The sequence below is a fragment of the Cryptotermes secundus genome, unplaced genomic scaffold (genome assembly GCF_002891405.2).
Source record: "Cryptotermes secundus unplaced genomic scaffold, Csec_1.0 scaffold165, whole genome shotgun sequence".
Classification (NCBI taxonomy): Eukaryota; Metazoa; Arthropoda; class Insecta; order Blattodea; family Kalotermitidae; genus Cryptotermes; species Cryptotermes secundus.
The window spans coordinates 1,266,644-1,288,279 of NW_019737087.1; the positions used below are offsets into that span (position 1 = coordinate 1,266,644).

At 40.5% G+C, this 21,636-nt stretch overlaps 1 protein-coding gene across 1 annotated transcript in view; it reads right to left on the reverse strand.

The window, feature by feature from the left end:
* Positions 1 to 21,636, reverse strand: part of LOC111870044 (sodium channel protein Nach) — a 90,827-nt gene that overhangs the window by 35,318 nt on the left and 33,873 nt on the right. Inside the window, exon 6 of the mRNA XM_023861997.2 lies at positions 3,633 to 3,909. Coding sequence (XP_023717765.2) covers positions 3,633 to 3,909 — 277 coding nt within the window. The remainder of the gene's footprint in view (positions 1 to 3,632; positions 3,910 to 21,636) is intronic.

Genomic DNA, 21,636 nt, shown 5'->3' on the forward strand with positions numbered 1-21,636 from the left:
GGCAGAATATATGTTCAAATTCCTTACTGAAAAGTAGGTTAAGAAGAAAAAACTTCTATAAATAGTAACAAACCAAAACGAATATCTGAAATTGATTATATATTTTTACACCTTCCTTACTACGTCTTGTAAGGAGAAGGACAAAGCTGCCACTTTGTTGGGTATTTATATCTGATACACAATTATATTGAAGCGAAACTTGAGCATAGAAGAAAAATTAGTAAATTTAAGATATGAAAATAAATGTTTTTATTTAATTATTTAGATTTAATTTTAAAAGTATAACACAATGTGAGTGACACCTATGTGCGTTTGGATAGCTATAATTTCAGGTATATTCGTGTTACGATATTTGTCTGTTATTTTTAGGCACTGGTCGCTCCATTTTTTCTTCCCTGACCCAATTTTCCGATTACTTGCACAAGCATTAAACTCGCCATTCATCAGCACGTGATGAGTAAGGTAGGTTGGTCACAAGGAATGCAGGTTCTGATTCGGTTGACTTCAATGACGACACTGGCAATGTAAATGCTATAAAGTGCCGATACACACAAAGCAATTATCTCCAACAAAAATTCGGGTAATGAGAGCCATTGGCACTAAGAAGTTTCATATTTTATTGGGCGATCAGCTAAAAGACTGATTTTTTTGTGCCTTGAAACCACTTCCTTTAAATTCGGATTTATATACATATATAGCGAAAGTTAATTTTGTTATTCTACCTTTCACGGATTAGGACCCCTGGCGCGTTCCCATTCAAGATTAATCTGAAACTATGAATCTTAAAAAAATAGTTTTTTTATTTTTAGTGGGTGGGCCTAAGTCCCTTGTACTGCCGCCACTTCTGTCCTATTGTACCACCCCAAGATGATAGGTGAGGGTGATTGTGGAGCAATTGGTGGAATGGAGAATGGCAGGGGAACCGAAGTACTCGGAGAGAACCAGCCCCAGCGCCACTAGGTCCACTACAAATCCCACTTGACCAGATCGAACCCGGGCCGCCGCGGTGGGAAGCCAGCGACTAACCGCTTGAGCTATGACGCGGCTCTTACAAATAGTTAATAGGAACTATTTGACAAGGGATCTGTTCGTCTCAACCTACTAACAATATAGGACATACAAATACAGAAATAAACGCAGATGTACATCAATCTCTCGAATGGGATTCGAACATACGATACCAGTGTTGGAGCGGGCGAAGATGTCGTACCTTGGACTGCGCGGTTCCTTTGAAATGAAAATTAATATTGGTATACATTATGTTAAGGAGAACAACCCCCACAAACATTTAGAGAATTAATGTTGTTCCCTTCTTACGAATTATAATTAATTAAAAGAAAATTTGTTGCAAGAGAAGATCGTGTCAAGCATTCTTAATGTTATGGTATCAAAGACGAGAAGAGAAATCCCACAAACACATTCTCTTCAGGTGTGAATTTTCGAAACTTCGAAACCAAGAGATTGGGACTTCTTTGATATAAAGTATAGTCGAAAGGCACATTAAGATTACTGCCCAACTTAGAGATAATGAAATGCTTTCAAAATAAGTGTCTTTTCAGTCGTTGCAAAAAAAATCCTTACGTTTTATACAAAAATATAACTCCACTTTCTTAATGAACCACGTCACAATGAAAGAATCAGTTTACCCATTTCAGAAGATTGCGAAACATGGAAGGTAACTTCCATTCCTCCCCCCCCCCTCCTCCTCCTCGACACAGCGGAATATGTCGCGATGCTGTACAGTCTACAAGTAGAATAGCAATATGTCGTAGATTGAAACTGTCTTTTAAAGTACTGCAGTCGTCATCTCAAAGGAACCATTTATGTTTAGTTCTGTTTAAAAGAAATGCATTAAATAACGTCACTGGGCAAAAGCGGTCAGTAGATGCAGTAGACTATGTATGACACAGAGTCAGAATTGGAAACATATGAATAAACCGAGAAATTAAATAAATAAAGCTAATTTGTTGCAGAATTTGGAAATAATTCAAGATTATAGATTTCTGAAATTCATCCTGGATTATCAACCAAAAGGGAACAGGAACTGGGAAGACGTAGTGAGAGGTGGAAACACGCCCGACTGCCTTCAAGCCTATAATGATGGTGGCGTTAATATGTATAAATATTAGTCCACCGATCTAGATGGCTGAAGTTGAAATTCCACTTATGTTATCTATTCAAACTTTTACCGGGACACTGATTGTCATGACTGAGGTTATCCGCAGTTTTCCTCGGACCCTGTAGGCAAATGCTGGGAGAGTACTTCAAACTTGGCGAAGACGCTTCGTTTCATGTTCGTTACAAATGCATGATCTATTAATGAATATTAAATTCTAAGCTATTCAGTCAGAGTTACTGATCGGAACACAAAATATTGTGGCGCATGAACCCGTTGCTGGGCAGAGACCTCAAAAAGTACAAGTAAAGCCGTTGTTACGCAATACGCGGATAAACGAACTCAACGGTCGAGGCATTTTTGGAGTATAACAATGAAAACGGTGTTTTCTATGTGGTCCGTGCCGAAACCTCATAAGCATTACAGTTTGAAACAACGAGTTATACTCGTGTGAAGGAGGGGTCGAATACCTCCACCGTGACCCTGCGAGTAGTCGGAGGTGACGAAAAGTCTCGAATCTGAGACAGTAAAATATGGTCGCGAGTCCCAAGCGACTCGGACCCGAGAAAGGCTATATTTGCGAGGGCCAGCAGCGTATACAAAAGACAGGCCCGTCCCCTCGTCAGAGAGGGTATCCCACAAAAACAAGATCGTTACTATCAAGCAGTAATAAATATCTGGTGGGGCTCGACATCAGAACTTACTGATTGACTGACCGTCAGTTGCAATGTGACTTTGATTTTGACTTTGACTTTGCAACGAGTTAGTTTTGCGGGAGAGCTGTCAGCAGTTCAGTAGAGTGAAGCGACGTGAAGTAGCTGGCTGATGAATGAGCGTCCAACAATACTTGTATTTTTGCATGTGTATACGTTTCCGCTTGAACGTGTTTACTAAGCCGTTGCCGAGCTACGATATGAGGCGGGTGATATCAGGTAGACAGCAAGGGTATAGCTTAATGTACTTTTTTCTCAAAAGGTAGGCTAAATTATTCCTTCTTATTTTCGGCTAATGTCATATATAAAATTGACGAAATAAGGGGGGATATGGCTGTCTGCTGCTTTGTATGCCTGTCCACATAATTTGGATCCCAAGTTACTCTATCGTCTTCACTGAAATCTGGCGGTCCAGAAGGTCCGGAAATTATGAAGTTCCTGGGCCGTACTCCAAATTAGGTGATATAAGGGGCTTTATATACATATTATTCCATGAAAACTGTAAATGTTCAATTTATACGTGCGCACTTAGGAAATAAGGAAAAATTTAAACCAAACAAACAAAAAATCCCAAAAATTTTCTTTTTCTTTTCTTTGTAATATCTGGGCATTGATATATCTACCTAGGCATTTCTATATTAGCTTTGGCTGACGATATTTTTCTGAGTTCTGGTGAAGAGACATGAACATCTTATTTTTGTACCTTTACGTGTAGACCAATTTTCAGCTCTTGAGATTATCTTTTAGTAAATCGTTTCTGCAAGAGTCTTACAAATGTATATCAGTATTGACTTTTTATTTACCAAGATTTGGGTAGTAGAAAGGTGAGCAGCCACATAAGTGTATGGAGAAGTTCTGTCGACACTCGGAGTAGCAGTTACTGTAGGAATACCGCTGAAGGCTCCTCAAGATGCGCTCCTCCCACAGCAAGCATTGGCGACCCTGCAGGCTGCTCTCTCTCACGTCCGCTGTGGTCTGGAACACCTCAGGGTACACAGATACCAGCGTCATTCTGCCTGTACTCAGCATTACCTCGTCAGTGTTGTCACCAGGATAGTCGTACGGGCTGTGCACCAGAACCTATCACCATTTCGTTCTGCGTTGTTATCAGCTGATGGACCCGTTCACTTGTTAAACAACATTACTCTCCGAATCTTGCATAGGGTTTCTAAGCGGTTTCTTCCTTTCAGGATTTCCTACTTACTCTCTTACTTACAGGAGCTGTTTCAAGGAAATAGCGGCTCCGATCTGGAAAACCGAGACTAATGGTCGTGGGATTCCTTTACGCTGACCACGTGACACCCTCTATCGGCAAAAGTTTGCACTGACTTCGCCGACAAGCGGTGTTGCCTTGGTCAGTATAGTTCGCTTCCGGACTACAGACCACGGAGTTTTTTGTTTGTTTTTATTATCATATGAACGAAATAAGTTTTTATCCTAGTATTCAAGCGATCTGTTGTGGATAGTTTCTTCATATTAAAAGACAGGAAAAACGGGTTCAAATCTCGTGCTCGTAACAACATTTTTCGCTTTTCATTTATGTCATTCTGCAACAAAAGAGGAATTGCTACTAACTGAATGTTTCCCCCACAATTAATGTTCCTTTCTTCAGTAAGAAGCTGGATGAGGTCAAAGTCGAAACGACGCTGCAGTTCGTCTTCCGAACTTAAGTCATTCAGTGAGAGAGAACTAAGCTGTGAACTCTTAGCTGTCTACTTCCGGAAATGCCGAAGGTAGTTATTGATTTTGCAAAACATGTCACAAGGTTCGCCAATATTGCTATCGCAAAAATAATGGATACCGGAAGTACGAGAAAGTAGAGTGCTGATGTTTAAAAGAGTAAAAAAAGTAAAGGTATCCCTGTAACAGGCCGTGGAGGCCCATAGTTGTTGTGAGACGTTGAGGTTCCCACATTTTCTAGACAATCGGCTCATAGATGGCGACAAGGTTGTCAGCCTTACGTGCTGACCGCCCTTTACCCCCAAGAATATTCCTAATGCTCATTTCTGTTAGAGACTGAGTCGAGCCCAGGACCATAGTGCCGCTGGAAGGATTAGGTCAATTGAAAAAATCCAGTAACCTCATCGGGATTCGATCCCGCGGCCTTCCTTCTTTTAGCGTAGTTCCTCAACCAGCTACGTTTAACACAGTAAATTTAAGGAAACTTCTTACTGGGCGTTAGTCAATCCGAACCCTAGTTTCGAAAATAAGATTAACTGCAATATTAGATACAGAATACACAAATTTGCGTTGCCGTGAATCACAGTCACCTAAACCGTATGTAAACAACAAGAAGTGCGTATGAGGAACACGTGTTCTTATATTCGTCAGTATCTTTCGAGAAACGGATCAGGCCATGGAGGCCCATACGTCTCTGAGACGTCGAGGCTCACAGATGGCGGTGAGGTTGTCAGTCTTACACGCCGGCCTCCCTTTCCCCCCAAGAAGATTCCTGGTACTCATTTCTATCAGAGTCTGAGTCAACCCCATGGCCATAGTGCGGCTGGTAGGATTAGGTCACTTTAAATTCCAGTAACCTCATCTGGAATCGAAACCGCGACCTTCCGACTTGTAGCATAGTTCCTCAACCAACTGCGCTACCACATGCCCCCCTTCCCGAGAAAGGAATAGTAGATTTTAGATTAGAAACTGACTTGATTCAGGCTTAAGTTCATCAATTTCTTTAAATCCAGTAGGGAATATAACGGACAAAAATACCCTTTGTTGAGTATTATGTCCAAGGTATTGAACACTGAACTGAAATATTATTGACATGTTTTATGTCTTTGAAAAGATTGCTCAGATCCTTGTGTTTGCATTTTTAACGCATATGGGTGAGGTTCAATCTTGTAAAATCAGAACCGATTCTACAGTTCATTTACTTTTATCTCTTTTGAACACATTTTGTCTAACTAGGCAGAGTGCTCGAGAGACCACATTCGAGGCCACTCTTATAAAGAGTATCTTAACTTACACAGACAAGGATTTTGGTGCACGAGAAATTCAATTCCACTATGGGATTAGCATGAGTTTAAGGACGTACTTATTTTGCGAGCCCTGCTAGTTACGTTTTAGAAACAAATGCACACAGACGAAGGAATGGTTTGGTGTTACAGGCAATTGCTGGCAGACATTACATGTTTGCATGTTAGATGTTTGAAACAACAATAAAAACGTGCAAGGGATAGGATTCGCTATACAAAGCCTTACCTATCATTACGTCAAACTGACAGCGTAGTGACCGCGTTTTCGTAAGCGATATTCTGGACATGGAATCATGGTAGTATTATCTTTTTACGTGGTGTGGATGAAATCCTGCACCGCTATAATGTAGATTAAGTTAAATCGATATTTTGTTTAAATCCTGGTGAGCTGGCAGTCATCTAGAAATTTCCAGGGAGTTTTGTATACTTAAGCCCATCAGTGTATATGTGTTATTAAACTTCGTCGGATAGTTAATTATTTTATGACATTTCAGATGGTGGGTGACAAGGACCTATTCGAGATCTTATGTGCTTCAAGAATTTATAAATTGGAAGATGCGGGAAGAACATGTAGATAGAATAGTCAAAGGTCGGTTTGGCGTATATAGTGCAATTGCCGTCCTAAAGAGTGAAGAAAATAGAGCAGGTTACTTGGATAATTAAAAAAACAAGATTTTAAGGCTGTTCTGTTTTAAATTTCTTAAACCGCGAAGGAAAAAGAAGAGCAGAGTAATTCCCAGCAAATGTAAACGTAATCAAACGTAATCCCAAGATGACTGTGGAACAGCACAAGATGTGTAAGAAATGTACAACTTAAAAGTTCAGCTCTTACGATCTAGAAATATAAGAAATTTTACGGACCGGGTAACCCCATCAGTGATACGATGTATGAATTAAGCTGCGTAACGTCGATCATAACATCTACTGAATTCTAAAATAATTTACACGTGAATTAGGAAATATGCTTCAATTCAGTAAACCTCAAACCAGTCCAGAAATTTTAGAGTGATCAAATTAATTGAATAAGAATTTTCAGTTGTGGTAGATGTCAACTAATTAAATACAATTAAAAATCTCTGACAATTAGATCCATAAATTTAACACAGCTGTACTACTGGAAGACATTCACAGTCAATAAATCCATCTTTAATCCTCAGCACTTGTTTCTTCAAGATCGATCATAATATTAAGGATATTGTCACGCGTTAGGGACTAGAGACGAGGTTTGGTTAGTTAATTGGATTTATTAAATATTTGCAACTCTTAAATACAAGTAATTACAAAGCTCTCTTTAATTCATGCACTCGACTTCTCACTACAGCACATACTAACTCTATTCGTTGCTAGACTATGGCTCCTTCTCTAATCTACACACTTTAAAATTCACTACAACACGCCAGTAACAACAGTTCGCTTTGAATTCACATATCCGTTGCTCGGTAGCGGCTCTTGACAAAGCAGATTCCCTTTACTGCTTCTGTGCTCAACGGCTCCTCTCCTCGCTCGCTGGCGACTCCCTCACAATAGCCCTATCTTAGTCAGAGTTACTTTAGGACTAGCGGTTTACTGCCAATCAGGTCGTCTTGGCGTCAGGCCTTTTGAATCTCATTACCAGTTTTTCTTTGGAACATCTGAACATTTACGGTCATAGTCCTTGCGCAGTTTCTTCTCTAACCAGAGGATGTGTTTGTCTTTCAAAAATATGCTTTCCCTCTCGCAAGTGTAGGCATCACACATAATAGCAAGTTATTGAGAATGATCCCCTTTACAAGATATACTGTCACGTGTAGGGGGCACGCGTGATGAAAGCGATGGGCTGTAGATCAGACGATTGGATTTATTGGCACTTCGGTTACAAATTCTCTTAATCACACTCAGTTATAACGCTATGGCTATTCTACACACATTCAGTTCACCGTTGCACATGCACTAGGATTCTCCTTCATTAGTAGTCTCCTGGCAACGGATCTCAACACAGAAAATTGCACTTCAAATCACTATGAAGTCTTCCTGTTATATCTTCTTCAATCACTCAGAACTCCTATGTCCTAATCTGTACTCAACTTTAATCTTCACAGTTCACTAAGGACATATTATATTCTCGTCCTTGTCCTTACAATATCTTCACTTCCTGGAGGTCACTTTCCTGGGTCGTTGATTTTGTTCACTACACCACTTCGTGCTGCATGTGCACTCACCTTCAGGACCATCTTCAGTTTCTTCCTTGTCACTGTGTACTTGCCATAACAAGCAAAAGAAGAAGCTTCCCATCAAGTTGTTTGCAAAGGTTTCTGCTATTCTCTGCGCTCTTCACAATAGAAATCTACTCAGAGGGCTTTCCCCATTTCAGCCGGTGTGCATCTGGCAGGGTTCTCAGAGTCACTGAGTATTTCATATACTTGTTGCACTACAGAAGCTGCCTCGATTTCAGCTATGCTTGCTTGTATGTCCAGTATTTACGGAATCCCAGTACTGGGACGGCTGCGAGCTTGCTGTATAAGCAAGTTCATTGCTTGTTTTGTTATTTTGCACAGCACTGCGCACCCACATGGCCGGGTGGCGAATTTTATCGACACCACCTACGCCAAATGGGAGTTGGCCCTGGATACGCCTACCTAAAGTGAAATCCATAAAAACCACTCCATCCAACACACGTTTCGTCCAAATCACTAAGTCCCATCAAGACCTGCTCACTCACTCACTCACTCACTCACTCACTCACTCACTCACTCACTCACTCACTCACTCACTCACTCACTCACTCACTCACTCACTCACTCACTCTCTCTCTCTCTCTCTCTCTCTCTCTCTCTCTCTCTCTCTCTCTCTCTCTCTCTCTCTCTCTCTCTCTCTCTCTCTCTCTCTCTCTCTCTCTCTCTCTCTCTCTCTCTCTCTCTCTCTCTCTCTCTCTCTCTCTCTCTCTCTCTCTCTCTCTCTCTCTCTCTCTCTCTCTCTCTCTCTCTCTCTCTCTCTCTCTCTCTCTCTCTCTCTCTCTCTCTCTCTCTCTCTCTCTCTCTCTCTCTCTCTCTCTCTCTCTCTCTCTCTCTCTCTCTCTCTCTCTCTCTCTCTCTCTCTCTCTCTCTCTCTCTCTCTCTCTCTCTCTCTCTCTCTCTCTCTCTCTCTCTCTCTCTCTCTCTCTCTCTCTCTCTCTCTCTCTCTCTCTCTCTCTCTCTCTCTCTCTCTCTCTCTCTCTCTCTCTCTCTCTCTCTCTCTCTCTCTCTCTCTCTCTCTCTCTCTCTCTCTCTCTCTCTCTCTCTCTCTCTCTCTCTCTCTCTCTCTCTCTCTCTCCAGCTGTTCTCAGTCCTCTCTCGCCCAAAGAATCTCGGTTCATAACCTCGGCACGGAACGCATAGAAAACACCGCCTCTGTCAATGTCTTCAATTGTTACGTTCGTATCTGTTGCCGTTTCAGCTTTTTACTTTTGGAAGTCTCGTCAAACTGTAGCTCTGACACATCAGACCAAACTTGATGGGTATGGCAAAAAAGATGAAGTTCTTCTCGAGCTTAACTATTTAAGCACTACACCATGAATGAAAATGGGGGAGCGAATGTATAGATCCACATTATCTTGACCTAGACAATAGTTGGAGGCGAATGGTCAGCTTCATACCCCGGCCGCTTTACCCTCGGTACCCATTGAACAGGAGGCTGGATGGGCTCCGGAGACGGTCTGGACGACATGAAGAGAAAATTCTTGACCCCATCGGGACTCTTTTAACTCCGATCCCTCGGTCGTCCAACCCGTAACCAGTCGCTATACGGACTACGCTATCCCGTCTCACTTGTGTATGGTTACATTTCTATTTATTCGGATTCAATATACCACTTACTAATAAATGTATATATTCTGTCAGGTTTGTAAAGCTACTTTTGAAACGCCCTGCTTATTTACGCAAAGTGAATATCTGAAATCAGTAAATTCTTTTGTGAGTGCTTTGGATATGTCGGACTGATTCTAAAGTCATTCTAAGGAAAGATATTCCTTGTTTCGAAACATATACATTCGTAGGCCTACGCATATGCATGCGCAATAATATAATGCATGCATACTTTAATGTATGGGCCGCCTGTGTGGTCTAGCGGTTGAGAGTTACTGTCTACAGATCCACAGGTCCCGAGTTCGATTCCCGGCTCTGCTAGATTTTCTGGAAAGTAGTGGGTCTGGAACGGGATCCACTCAGCCTCGTGAGGATAATGCAGGAACTATTTCAAAGAAAAGTGGCTCCGGTCTAGAAAGCCGAGTTTAACGGCCGTGGGGATCCGTTGCGCTGAGCACGTGGCGCACTCTATCCCCTAAATTTGACACTAACTTCGCCGACAAACGGCGGGCGCTCGGTCGGTATAGTTTGCTTGCGGAATACAGACCACGCAGTTTGTTTTACTTTAATGCATATATTATATTCGTATGTGTGTGTATGCATACATAACGCACGCACACCTACGTACATATATTCATACCATATCACTGGGCAACATACAGAGCTGGAGACTGGATGAAAGCCGAAAAGCAAAAGTTGGAAACGAGCCTCTGTTACATTTAGTAATTGGTACTAAAATAGACATTCATTTCACGTAAATTTCGCGCTGGCAAAAATATCTCGAAGTTACAGCTGCAACTCCAATATTAGACTGTGACGCGTAATAAACGCCAGGGGGCCTTTGAGATAAAGACGGAAATATGAAACTCGTTCGACACGTGTATGGTGCAAGGTGCTTATTGTAGATAAAGTCAGTTTGTCTGAATACTGCACTAAGAAATCATCAGTTATGGGAAGAATGTGTAGGTGTAATTCAGAGGCGAACAAAAAATATATTCAGACGCGTTCGTAACGTGCGAAAGCGCCTGTTTGCTCCGTCCGTCCGTCCACCGTGCTTACACGTGTAACAACGCCCGGAACCGTCCGACGGATTTTCATAACATTTTATATTACATATTGTCGAGCCATTTCAATTTTAATTTACATCGGACAGTTTAACGGCCGCTATACATAAGGACCTGCATGGGCTTTTTACTATCATCGGGAACGTAGCTCCAGCAGACCTAGAGAGACCTGAAGCATACGCTTCATGTTAAAAAAGTTGTTCCCGTAAGTTGTATGGTTTTCGAAGCAAATAAGCAAAAGCCAAGCTCTGCTTGTATTTCCGGACTTGTTAATTCAGCGACCAAAAACGGTCCCCGCTACGTCCACAAGAAAATGAATCATTCAATTAATTCATCAAAAGATCGCAATTAAGAAAAAAAAAAAAAAGGAAAATCTTGATTGAATGTAGACTTCGTTGAAGTAGAGATTTCTCTCTCTCTCTCTCTCTCTTAGTGTTGTGCTCTATTACAATAAGTGTTTAAGTCAGGTATTAAATAATTTAAACATTAGTGTTTTCTCTCAGTGCGTAAGAACACTGAGTAGTAAAGACTTACTGTTAATGGCATACGAATTCAGTATATATAGGCGCTATCGTTTTGATATCTTGCTAATTTCAATAAGTATCAACTAACCATGAACAGTTACATGTTACATTAATATATATTGTAAAAGAAGATATGAATTTAGTGTTAATTATAAAGTTTACCTAAAGCGAGACATCCCCGGAATTACAATATACGGATTTCCGTTTCCACATTACCCGTACTTTCTTTCCTTAACAGCGGTTTGAAAGTGACGTTTGCAGTTCTGTATGCCGAACGCTCCCAGTAAGTAAATGCTCCATACTCAATGTTTTTGTTGAAATAGGAGGCTTGTGGACGGTTTGACTAAATCCATTTAAAAACAAGATAATTATGAAGAAGAAGAAGAGTATAAATACTGCTAAACGGATTGCTATCTTATTTTTAGTAGAACGATTTGTGTATTCACAACTGAACACAGTGGTCGCGCGGTCTAAAGCATGAAATGTCTTCGCCCGCTCTAACACTGGGATCGTGGGTTCGAATCCCACTCAAGGCATGGATGTATCTCTGTATTTGTGGTGTTCTGTATAGGTAGCGAACTTGCGTTGGGCTGATCCCCCGTCAAAGAAGTACTACCGACTGTCTAAAATTAAGAAACTGAAGTGAAACGAAGTGTTTTACGGATGCCATATGCTCCAAGTGGGAGCAACAGGAATAAAGATAGATAGATAGGATTTGTATTCAAGCGATATTTGCACATTTTTTAGAAAATTTTAATCCATATTTCTACTTAAAACGGCGTGGGAGGCATAAACTTGCTTTGAAATTTGCAATTTAGCTCAGTTCAGGTTCAGCCGGTGCTAAGGACACTTCAGTTCGGCTCTTCGTCATTTTGTTCAGTATATCAGCGAAAGTATCGATGAGTTTTGTTAATAAAGTCGAAACTTTTTCGGAATCGCATACTCTTTGCCTTCAGACATAAAGTTGTATTAGCTTTGCAGCGAACCACGAATTAGGTATCATTGTAAAGATATCATTCGGGATGGTAAACCTCCCTGGAATCTCATACGCAGCAACATTTCCTAGAATGACAGGAAATTCTACACTCACTTGATAACGTGGCTTCGAGCGATGCAGTCTGCTTCCCATACAAAGTCAGTCAACAACATATACTCGTTCCTATAGTGCTTCAGCCCTGAAGGGAGTGAGGAACCACAATTTCTTCGTACGAAAGTTCAGACCGAAGAGAATCGACCGGTTGAGTATATAAGCAAAACGCGAAAGGTTTTGCTTGCAGTCTGAAGCAATTCTCAAACAAAATAAGCATAACATCGTATTATCATAATCAATAAATGCAATTATTAAATTAAGAAATTATTTTCAAATACATTTTTAGTTGGTTCTTTATATTTGCGAAATATGATATCTTAATTCAAGAAAAACATGGGCACAAAAAATAAATTAAGAATTAAAATAACTTTAACTCTTTCCGTGCCATATAATGCCAAACAAAATTCATTTCTTGTGTTTCTATATATATCGTTTTGAAACTGACGTACTTTTCTTTCATGGAACGCCACACGCACGACGAAGAAAATTTATAAGAAGTTTTTCCTCACTGACATTGCTAAGCACCACGTTCGTGCATTCAAAAGTTTGTAGGTGGGATACACAGACTGCATAGTGATCACGTGGGCCTACTTCAGAAAAACAGGCTAAAAATGGTCACAAATACTGGAAGCTCAGTTCAGATGGAAAGAAGAAAATAATACGTACTTAAGAAAATTTGATGGTGAAGTTTTTTTTGGCAAGCATCTACTTGAAATCCAAGAACAAGACGGGCAGATAATATTAAAATGAAAGGTAACGAATGGTAATTCGTCGAATTGTGGGATAATGATACTGTCACATACTGTCACCAGAGATTTTTTCTATTAGTAATGAATCCTAAGGTGAAAATTAATTGAATGAGGCTACTAAAATTATGTATAAACGTAATATCCTTTCTTTATCAGGTTCCTCGTCTTGTTTGGAATTGCACTTTCCCGATAACTGTCAGTATAACATGTAATTGTTACTACTTAAGAAGGCCACGAGGGTGTGGGATGTGAACTTGAACGAACTGGATAGAGGTAGGTCTGTGTACCGAACTTCCGTTCTACCCTTGACAGGCAGATATACTTATGAATAATTTATTAATTACTTACTGTCAAGAGAACCCCTACACGAGATCCGTTGCACGGGAATACAGAGGACTGATCTGACTTTATCTACGAGTACAAATATATTATTTTTTTTCCATCCGTTCCTCTTATACCCTTACACGGGTGTCGAGGTTTTCTTTTGTTCTCTTAATCATTTTACAGACGGTAGGACTCCTTGTACCAGTGACTGGCCCGTCGCAAGGCCGCTACCTAAACACAGGGCAATACAAACACAAAATAACGCATACACACACACACACCAAACATCCATGCCCTGGGCGGGATTCGAACCCACGATCCCGGCTTCCGAACAATCAAAGGCAGTACATGCGTTAGACCGCTCGACTACCGTGACCGGTCAAATATATTATTAATCAGTCAAATTTAAATTTCTCTATCAACTGATTAACGTACACAGGGTCGAATAGAGTAAGATGAATGGGGAGAGATTTGGAAGGAACCTGTTTTTCATTAATTTATTGTATTATTCCGAAATTTGCCTGGATGGATTGATGGAAAGAGTCCAAAACTCTAGGTAGCGAATCATTGGGAGAAATTCTGATCTTGTTCCGTAAGAACACTAGATAAGACTTGTTGTTTCAATATTTCAGTTATTTTAGTTTAACTCGAACCTGTTACTCACAGATTCTGTGTAAAAGATTATGTTATTTTAAAGCCCGAAATTAATATAAATATTTTTAAAATTCAGTATGGAATAAGACATAATACTTTAATGCCTCATAAAGTACAGATCAACAGGACAAATTGATGGAGCTAGATCAGCTGACAGGCACAACAGATATACTGCTTAATTGAGAGGCAGAAGTGAAATACGGGTATTCGGTTCCTGCCTCGCAGAACCCAGCAGTTTAATGTTGTTCCGGGAAATTATAGCTGTTAGGTCTGAGAATCGTATGAAACACGTAAATTCTGCTTGACAAAATTTTTAATTATTCTTAATTAGAAAAGGGTGGGGTAAATACAGTAATACAGTAACTACTGTGGTTTAAAGGTCATTAATCACACATATGCTAGATTTGAGGTTTTCACTGCGATGACTATGAAGAATGCCGTCTTCTGGGATGTGAAGCCGTATACATATTGTGTTAACCGACGTTTCGGAGGAACGTATCTCCTCCATCTTCAGGGTATAAAAAATCCGCAAGCGATGAACCAGCGTGAGTAGAGGCTGCAGCCACACGGTGCCACATCCCAGAAGAAATTCGCGAGCGAACCAGCTAGAGCAGTTGCACATTCTCTAGCTGGTTCGCTCGTGGATTTCTTCTTGTTTTCTACCCTGAAGATGGAGGCGATGAGTTCCTCCGAAACGTCAGTTAACACAATTTCTACACGCGCCACATCCCAGAAGACGGCTTTCTTCATAGTCACCGCCGTGAAAACCTCAAATCTTACACTAATATGAGATGCTGGGTGGTACACTTACTCATTGGCTACTCTTTTCATGCCATTCGTTAATTATGAAACTGCTAAGTCTAGCAGAGAATGCAAGTGACAGCATTAGCAAATACATTCAGTGTCAGATTTCCTGAAATTAATTTCTTGTTTTTTACGAGAACTTCTATTTCCCATGCTCCTCTTATCTGCTGCTGTCCTTGATAATACCCATACCAATTCCACTGTAATATCGTGGCTGTATCTTGAAGGTTTTGCTCTTACATGGGCAAATAAGTCAGTATCGTTGGATGGTGTGGGGAATTATGCACAGATTAAATGGTAGTGATTTCCACCATCACACTTCACGAAGCGCATCGATCACGGGGCAGCAATCACCTCATCAAGAGGCAACGAAAAATAACGTCATTAATCTCTGTGTTGTCATTCAGCCAAGAAGAACTGATAGGAGGAAAAAATGTGTTGAAATGAAATTGACCAAAACATCAAGTTTGATGAATATAATAAAAAGTGAACAAAGTGAAGGAGGAGTTTTCTTGCCGGCACATTAAAGAGATGCTCTTTTAGCGAAATGGACGATTCTCAAGCAAGAAATAAGCAAATTGTCTCGTCATTATTAAGAATTTTACGGCGACTTCTTCGTGATGAACAACTTTACATAAAGAATTCGTGCCCTCTGCGCTTTTTTATAAAACATATTACGTGGCTGCTATATGATAACTGAATCTGATAAATTTTAACGTCACTACTTCATGATCAATAAATCTGAAATAAAGAATTCACCGGTGCCACAGATATTGTGTAATTTGCTGCGGCCGTTTCTTAACCATCCCTTGACTCTTTAGTGACCACCAATTCACCATGTCATGGCTACTCCATTATGAAGAGACTGACCGTAGATCTTTAGGATAATAAAATTTATCGATGTGACTTCGCGATAAAATATTTGCATTGGCTTCTTCAAGGTCAAACAATATAAAAAGAAAAATGCACGTGCCTGCTTGTGAAGAGCAGTGAGTAAAAAGGAACATGTCTACATGGATCTACATGGATGCTGAAATACAAATAACGTCTATGAAATTAAATTTTGTCTCTTTCATGCATGAAATTGGTCTGAATAATATTTAATAATCCAGTTCGCACGTTAAAAAATTACACTGTTCTTCCATTGTACAGATTATCTGGGTAATGGTGTTGTTTATCAGGCTCAACAAAAGGAAGAGCTTCAAATATTAAATATTGGGTACAATTCCAGAGGGTTCAGATGAAACCTGAGGATCAGAGAGGTACGTTAAAGTTATTGAGTTTTAATCGTAACTCATTCACTTAAGGAACTGAGATAGGATATTCAGTATAGCGATTGGCTGCGGGCTGGACAACTGAGGGTTCGGAGTTCGAGTCCCGGTAACATCGAGAATTTTCTTTCCTCCACTTCGTCCAGACCTCTCTTGGGTCCACCCAACCTTCTGTCCAGTGGGTACCGGAGGCTGCTTCCCCAGGGGTGAGGAGGGAAGGCCGTGAAGCTAACCACTCACCTCCAGCTGGTGCCGAGATGAAGAGAATGTGGATCCATATAGCCACTATATATACAGACGAGTGATTCTGGAGTACGCGCATTTTATTCTTGTAGGATGTGCCTGCTACAGCTTCTCCGGCTCAGTTGTCAGCACAGCTTTCACGTGGCTTTTTCTTTTTTGCTGAAGAAACTCCATATTCTGGACCGAGGAGTAAGCAGAATGTTTACTTCCTGCCAGATTGCTTCTTCTATCGGCTTTCTTTCTGACCTTGAAGATGGCAGATCATTCCTCTGAAACGTCGGTTGACTTTTAGTAGACCACACGGTGTCATTTCTCAGAAAACAGTATTCTTTATATTCACTTCCCTGCTTCAAATCTCGTATGAGATTTTTAGTTAAAAAGATTACTGATTACAGAAAACTGATATCAACAGAAATACATTCGTGAAAGGGGCCGATGTTCATCCTTTCTGGACCATAAAAGAAAGGGAGAAATTATGAGAGAAGTACAAATTCCATAAACAAAAAATTATTTACAAGAACACAGAAGAAAGTGTAAAGACATATTTACACTATGGTTTCACACCAGATTCCAAAATAGATTTCAAAATATCAACCAAAAGCGATGTGTGGTGGAGATATCTGAAACGAAGGAAGGATTTCTTTGCATAATATTGGCAACAAGCTATCAAGTGACCCATTGTAGGAAGGAGTGGTAATAATGTTGTATTCTTACTGAGGAATCCTTTGCAATTTTGCGTTCCTTATTGGTGAGCCTGTCCATTTGTTGCTGATGACAGTTCGTTACTACAAAGCGGAGGGAAGTTTAAGCAATATTGTGACATGAGGGCTCAAAGCCAGAAGTGTGGAACAAGCAGAGGTGGTCGGTGACAGACGCCCTGCAAACGTAACGTGACAGCTGGTTACAGCGGCGACAGAAGGAAGGCAACAATAGAGAAATTGTGAGAAAGGATGTTCTCTGTGCCTTCCGATGCAGTGGCTACATCACACAACAAAGAGACTGCAAAAATTGTTTTATTTATTAAATAACAACCGCACTGAAAAGTATTTTGAATAAAGTTGGCAGATATTGATGAAATTTGTTTTTGTAAACTATTTAACGACTCTTTCAATATCATTAGCGTAAAGCATCTGGTGGTAAGACGATACACGAAAGAATAATTTGAAAGTATTTGTAAGGAAGCAGTAGTGACCTGAAACAGGTAATATCAGAGCAGTTTGGTGCAGGGGCTGAGGAAAACCACGAAAACCTCAGGGTAGGTAGTGTCCGTGCTGAGATCCGAAAGGAACACCTCGCGAACACAAGTCTAGACCGATTCATCTACCCCCAGCTGTTCAGTGAAATCTGTTTCTTATCATGCGCTATTTTACTGTGGAATTGTATGTCTGAGAGGGTTACATTGGAGCTGATGTTCATATAAGCAGAAAGAATAAAATTCAGTAGCTCTGAATGTGGAACCCGATTCCAGATTTATTCCATGTCAATTAAATGCTTTCGAAGGCTGAAATGAGGGGGCAGAGAGTACCGCTCCCGTGTGCTTGCAGTTTACGTTCGTCTTGTAGAGCGCACACAAGGAACTACGAGCATGGAATAAATTTTCAGATACTTTTAACTTAGAACTACTTGCGGAAGTAGATAGAGCGGATTTCAAAACATCCCGCTGAAACTGGCTTCCGTTCCGGCCGATTCATGGAAATTGAATTGTGGGAGAATAATAACAGTGAGATCAGAATTCCTGCGAGATCAGGTTGTCCTCTTGTCATTCAGTGGCCAATCTCTCTATTTTCTCAGTGTTGCCAACTGCATTAATTTTGGTTTTGATGTAGTCCTGACTAAACGGGGGAGTAGAAACACTTCATTTTGATAAATATATGTTGTAAAGAAAGACATTTGAAGTCGAAATTACTTTTATTAATGAGAGTTACGTTTTACACCAATACCATTCTTCTTCTATTTATTATTTTTTATTATTATTCTTGGTGGGGTGGGACTAAGTCCCTTGTACCAGCCCCAGATGATAGATGATAGTGACTGTGGAGCAATTGGTGGAATGAAGATTAGAAGGGGAAACCGAAGTACTCGGAGAAAACCTGCCCCAGTGCCACTTTGTCCACCACAAATCCCACTTGACCAGACCCGGGCTCGAACCCGGACTTGAGCTATGGTGTGCCCTATTGTATTCTATATTTCGAACTGGACAATAGAATCTTTATGCTACTTTATCAATATGAACATAAAAATGATGCATGCAACAGATATAACCCGTACAACCGAATCAAGCCAAGAACTTGCTGCCTGATGACGACGACGAAGACGACGAAGGCGACGATGACGACGAAGACGAAGACGACGATAAACGACTTTCTTTTCTGAAACCCATTTTTCTAGACGTGTGGAAATTTTGGTTTATTTATCATGGAAATTTGAAATTCCATTGAAGATATAAGGAGCAAAATTAAATTCGGTCAACAAATTTACAATTACTTCAACCACAACAAGTTTCATCGAAACAGGTATAAGGAGCAATTTTCTCATTATTTCTATGTGTGTGAATTTCTTGTTAATACTGCATAAGAAAAGAAAAGAGAAAAGAAATAGCTTATATTTGATAATTTGGGAATTATCTGTTAGACAACGACTAAAGCATTTTCTATACTGAAGTCAATGTATTCCAGAAACCTCACAGTCAAATATACCATGTTAAACACAACTATCGTTCTTGTGTGGTTCACTTATAATCATTATTCAGTAATGTAGCCGACAATCTTTAGATTTCTCTCGTCATATTTATTGTCCTTCGAAACATTATCATGAACCAGAATAGCTCACTTAGTACTTACTGAACGACCAAAGTTCTATTTTTGACATGAATCGTGGCCGGATTTACAGTTGTGGGGACCGCAGGACAACCAACATACATTGGCCTCTATCAGTAGCAACAAATCTAGGCCGTCATACATTTTTTCTTCTTATAATAACTTAAAATATCTTTTCGCGATTTTAGAGAAACGAATGTCCCAATAAAACCTGTGCATTCTATATTTGTGTTTTGTGGAGGCCCTGGGACAACCACCCCTGTTGCGCCCTCCTAAATCCGTTGCTGACAGAGTAAATATTTTTCCCTCACCACGGAATGCACTCAACTACCGATCCAATATTCACGTGGGATGAAGACACCGACGCACGGGTCTCGCTGTTCATCCCATTTAGTGCTCTGGGCTGACATCCGTGGAGCTGTGATCACATGTATCACCGTGGAGTGACGCTTAGGCACAGGGACTGTTCTCAGAATCACTGGGTCTTTGGACTTTGCCCGTCGTCCGGTATTCTAGAAACTAGAAAATAGCGTTTCGGAAGCTGGATCTCTTTCCGTCCTCAAGTGAGATGGGGTAAGGCACCTACTCTGTTGGAACCCTTAGAAACAGCTGACCTCAATCAACGGGCAACTCTTGTCATATTCACTACAGCTATTTAATTACGTGAGACCTGGCTAATTCGGAGGGAGATAATAAGAAAATATGCAATAAATTTATCATAGAGTACGCACATGCGTGGAACTAGGATAGAAAAAGAGGTAGAAATTTATGTTACAAACTTGGCCAACAAAACCAGCGCATAAGCACAGGGGCTGTCCACTGATTGAGATTAGCTCTTTCTAAGGGAGCCAACTGAGGAGGTGTCTTCTCCCCTCAACATGAGGACGCTAACAAATGCAGTTTCCAATATGTTGTGTCTTCTAGTTTCTAGAATACCGGACGATGGACAAAGTCCTAAAACCCAGTGATTCTGTGTTATACACCATCGTTAGAGCCCTTTAGAATCTACGGGGAAACACCTACTGTTCGCGCATCAGAATATTGGACTTCGACACGAAAGAAATACGAAACAGAAGCAGCAGTAATGCGCTTCATGATAAAAGTTGTTTAGAACATATAAATATGAAAGGCAAATTAACTGAACGCAAGAGTGGCAATATAATCCAGTGACATGTGGATATTTTCCAAAATTTTAGTTTTCTAAAATGTGTTGTATCTTCTTCCTCTCCTTTAATTGCAGATAAAAATAAATTCTATCCTATTTTCCCTAGTTTGAAAAATTAAAGAAAAGTAAGAAATCACTTTGCTCTTTATGTGCATTTGTTCACTCCCTCCCCAACAACAACATTCGAACCCCTGTACGGAATTTCATGGAACTTGATTGGTATGTACATTATGCTACCTGAGGCCATCTCAACAGCGTACTTCACAAATCCTGCCATCGGTATCACCAACACTGATGACTCTCAGACTGTTGAAATAAGGAGCATAATATCGCTGGAATTCCTGAATTGATCGCTATGAAATTTGGTATGCATATCATACTACCAGTGGTCATCCCAATGGCGTACTTCATAAATCCCTCCTATCAGTAATACCAATACTGCAGTCTTTGAAATAGTTAACCTTAATATTTGCTTCAGTGCTTGAATCAATCAACGTGAAAACTGGCATCTATATCCTGCTACTTTATGGTATCACAAGGGCTTATCTCCTAATTCTTTCCCATCAGCAATATCAGAAACCAGCACTCTTTGAAATTGTTGTTTTTAATATTATTTTAATGACTTCATAACACACACACACACACACACATGCTGCTGCATTTTCTTTCTACTTTTGCCACAAACCGTAGTGAAAGGAAAGTATGCAATTAGTTTTTCTCAGAACTGATTGTTTATCTTATTTTACTCACGATTATTGTGGGAATTACGTATCTCTGGCTTGTGGTGAATATACATACTTATAATTATATGTATGCGTTATCTAACAACGCTTTCAGTATAAAGAGTGTTTTACTCGGGGCGAAACCCGGCATTTTGTTAATAATTCGGATACTAATAAAGATATTGCAACGAAATTTGGAGTGGGCTTACCTCAGTTCATGTGAAGTCTGGTGACATCATAACAAATGCTGGAAATGGCCACCATTTGCGTCCAGACAGCATTGGACTCGGCGCGCCACGTTTTGGAAAGTCCTTGCCCGTACGTCAGGTGTCACTTCTTGGATGGCCTCGCTTATGTTTGCTTTTAAAGCCTATATGGTTCGCGGTTTGTTGGCGTAAACTTGCGCTTTCAAATGTCCCCACAAAAAATAATCAGGCAGCGTTAGATCGGGCGAGCGCGGCGACCAAATTCCCCTGGAAATGACGCGGTCGCCGATAAAAGACTGGATTTCGGCCATGCTTGCGCGCGAGGTGTGTGCTGTTGCTCCATCCTGCTGGAAATAACCGATGGATAATTCCT